Below are 2,274 nucleotides of genomic sequence, written 5' to 3' on the forward strand. Positions count from 1 at the left end.
AAGATGACAAAAAACCATCTTGAATTATTATTCACAGAGTTAATGAAATTAGAAAGGAGGTGGTCATGAATAGTATTTGAGATGACCCCTTACATGTTGCTGGCATCGGATTCACATACGCAAAACTCAAAAAAGCCCTCACAAGCACTGGGAAGAGGAGACTAATATTATCTTTTTGAAACACCACTTGACACACCTTTTTTTCAAAATTTGATAATTTTTAACCCAAAACAATTTCATTAAATAATGTAATATATTTTTTCTTCGTCACTGATTAATATTTTACCCAAGGCCAGGGATGTGCCTTGATTATCATACTTATCATCTTCACTATTATTCTACCTCAACACATGGTACAATTTGTAAGAATGAAAATTCATAATAGGGCTCAAACTCGCTTGAGAATTTTCTTCAGATGCATATCCTTTGGAAGAATTTTTAGTATCATATGATAATTTTAGAGTCTCTAATATTGACAAGGTTAGAAATATTGTGAGAATGGGACAAAGATAATAAAAGATGTTCGGTGGCCTTAAGACCACAATATATTAGAATTCCACCCATTTCAATTCCATAAAAATCTGTCATATTAACCACAACAATGACTTGGTATATTTAGAAATTAAAAAAAAAACAATATAGCTCTCTGAGATATTAAGGCCTAGATTCAAAATTGTTTGCTAAATGAGGATATGGGTTATCTTCCTAAGAATCAGATTTAAGGTATTGGGAACTTGAAAAAAACTTCACAATCATAATTTTTTTTTTTTTTATTAAAACAACACTCTCAACATCTCTTATTCAACCTTTACAAACTAAACCACTTTTAAAATTTCATACAGAAGTTTTGAACAAAATTGACAACGGAAAAACACAAAAAAGACCATTTCTTGTACTAGCCGGACTAAGCAATAACTGATATAGAATTGAACACAACACAATGATTAAATTGGGCGCGCATCTAAAAATTACTTTCAAATCTCCACGGTCGCTGCAGATAGGATCATGCCCGCAAAGTCCTCCCCACAATCACGGTGAAGTTCCATGAACTGCCTGGTTGACATATTGAACAGATAAGAGATGTGTTTTTCTGGGTTGGAACGCGGTCGCTCGCCCACTCCGCTTACAAAAATTTGGTCGCGCCACAATGTAGCGCACGTAAAAAGCTCCAGATGGTGGGGATTCGGAAGAGTAGCTACAACACTCCAAACGTCCTTCTCAACATCGTACCTCTCCACCTGTTGTTCGGTGAACACGTGCAACTCCGAAGAAGAAGATGAAATCACACAACTTCTCCATACTTCTCCCACGAAATTCCACCAATGTGCCCTCATTTTCCACGTTCCCTCACTCGGATCGAAAACTTCTGCAGGTTGGCCTTCGTGTAACACCATGAATTTACCATCCACGAACACACCGCGGCATCCATGGCCGTGGGGTTCGATCATAGCAGGCAAAACTGTCCACTTGTCTTTCACCACGTCATATGCTTCTGCAGCTGCAAGAGGGCTACCACGCTCGTCGATCCCGCCAGCGACGTAAACAAGTCCGGTGGAAGAAGAGACAGAGCAGGCAAAGAATGATCGAGCTGTGGGGATGTCAGCTCCGCGGCGCCATCTCGCAGACTCAAAGTCGTAAATATAGATACTCTTCGTCAAACTTTCATCGGACGGTTGGAATCCGCCTATGAGAAGTAGCTTCCGATTCACAGCTACGCACTGACACCATATTGGTATTTCAGTATTGTGGGGATCATCAATTGGAGGTAGCCTTTGCCAGGTGCCCTTCACAGGGTCGTATACCGTTACTACAAGGACAGGGTCAGGGTTCATATCTCTGTGATTCCTGATATCTCTTTGAACCAGGCAAATAAGCTGCTCGCTCGTCCCACATTTCTTCCTGTCAGCATAGAACGTAGGGCTACGGACCATAGCCTCCCAGCTATTGCACACAGCTTTCAGCGTATCGTGTGATGTATAAGGCATCCTTAGCAAACACTGCCGAACGACATCCATCGGAATAGCGTCCATTAGGGCACCCTATACACACCGATTTCCTGATCGATCGAGTTTACCCAAAGCTTTACCACACACAAAGAAGTAAACAATATGGAGGACGGTACCTCAAAATATAAAAGTGCGGTCAAATATATAGTGTGGATGTTGGGAAACCTAATTTCAAACCGACCAGAAAGGGAGTTAATTGATAAACTATGTTATTTATTGGTAATATGAAAATATATAATTTTTTAATTCGCAATATAATTATTTAATA

General features: G+C 39.8%; 1 protein-coding gene across 1 annotated transcript; it reads right to left on the minus strand.

Annotated features, from left to right (window-relative positions):
* Window positions 1-974: 974 nt before the first annotated feature.
* On the minus strand, window positions 975-2,030 carry LOC149242607 (F-box/kelch-repeat protein At2g44130-like). Its single transcript, XM_089370898.1, has one exon. The coding sequence runs from the start codon at window positions 2,028-2,030 to the stop codon at window positions 975-977; it is 1,056 nt and encodes a 351-aa protein (XP_089227024.1).
* Window positions 2,031-2,274: the final 244 nt, after the last annotated feature.

This window comes from Pinus tabuliformis, chromosome 8 (genome assembly GCF_031772625.1).
Source record: "Pinus tabuliformis cultivar Carrire ecotype Pingquan chromosome 8, CPIR1, whole genome shotgun sequence".
Lineage (NCBI taxonomy): Eukaryota > Viridiplantae > Streptophyta > Pinopsida > Pinales > Pinaceae > Pinus > Pinus tabuliformis.

Bases quoted from the DNA above. Each gene is read 5' to 3' on its own strand.
- LOC149242607 (XM_089370898.1), bottom strand. From the start codon at position 2,030: ATGGACGCTATTCCGATGGATGTCGTTCGGCAGTGTTTGCTAAGGATG.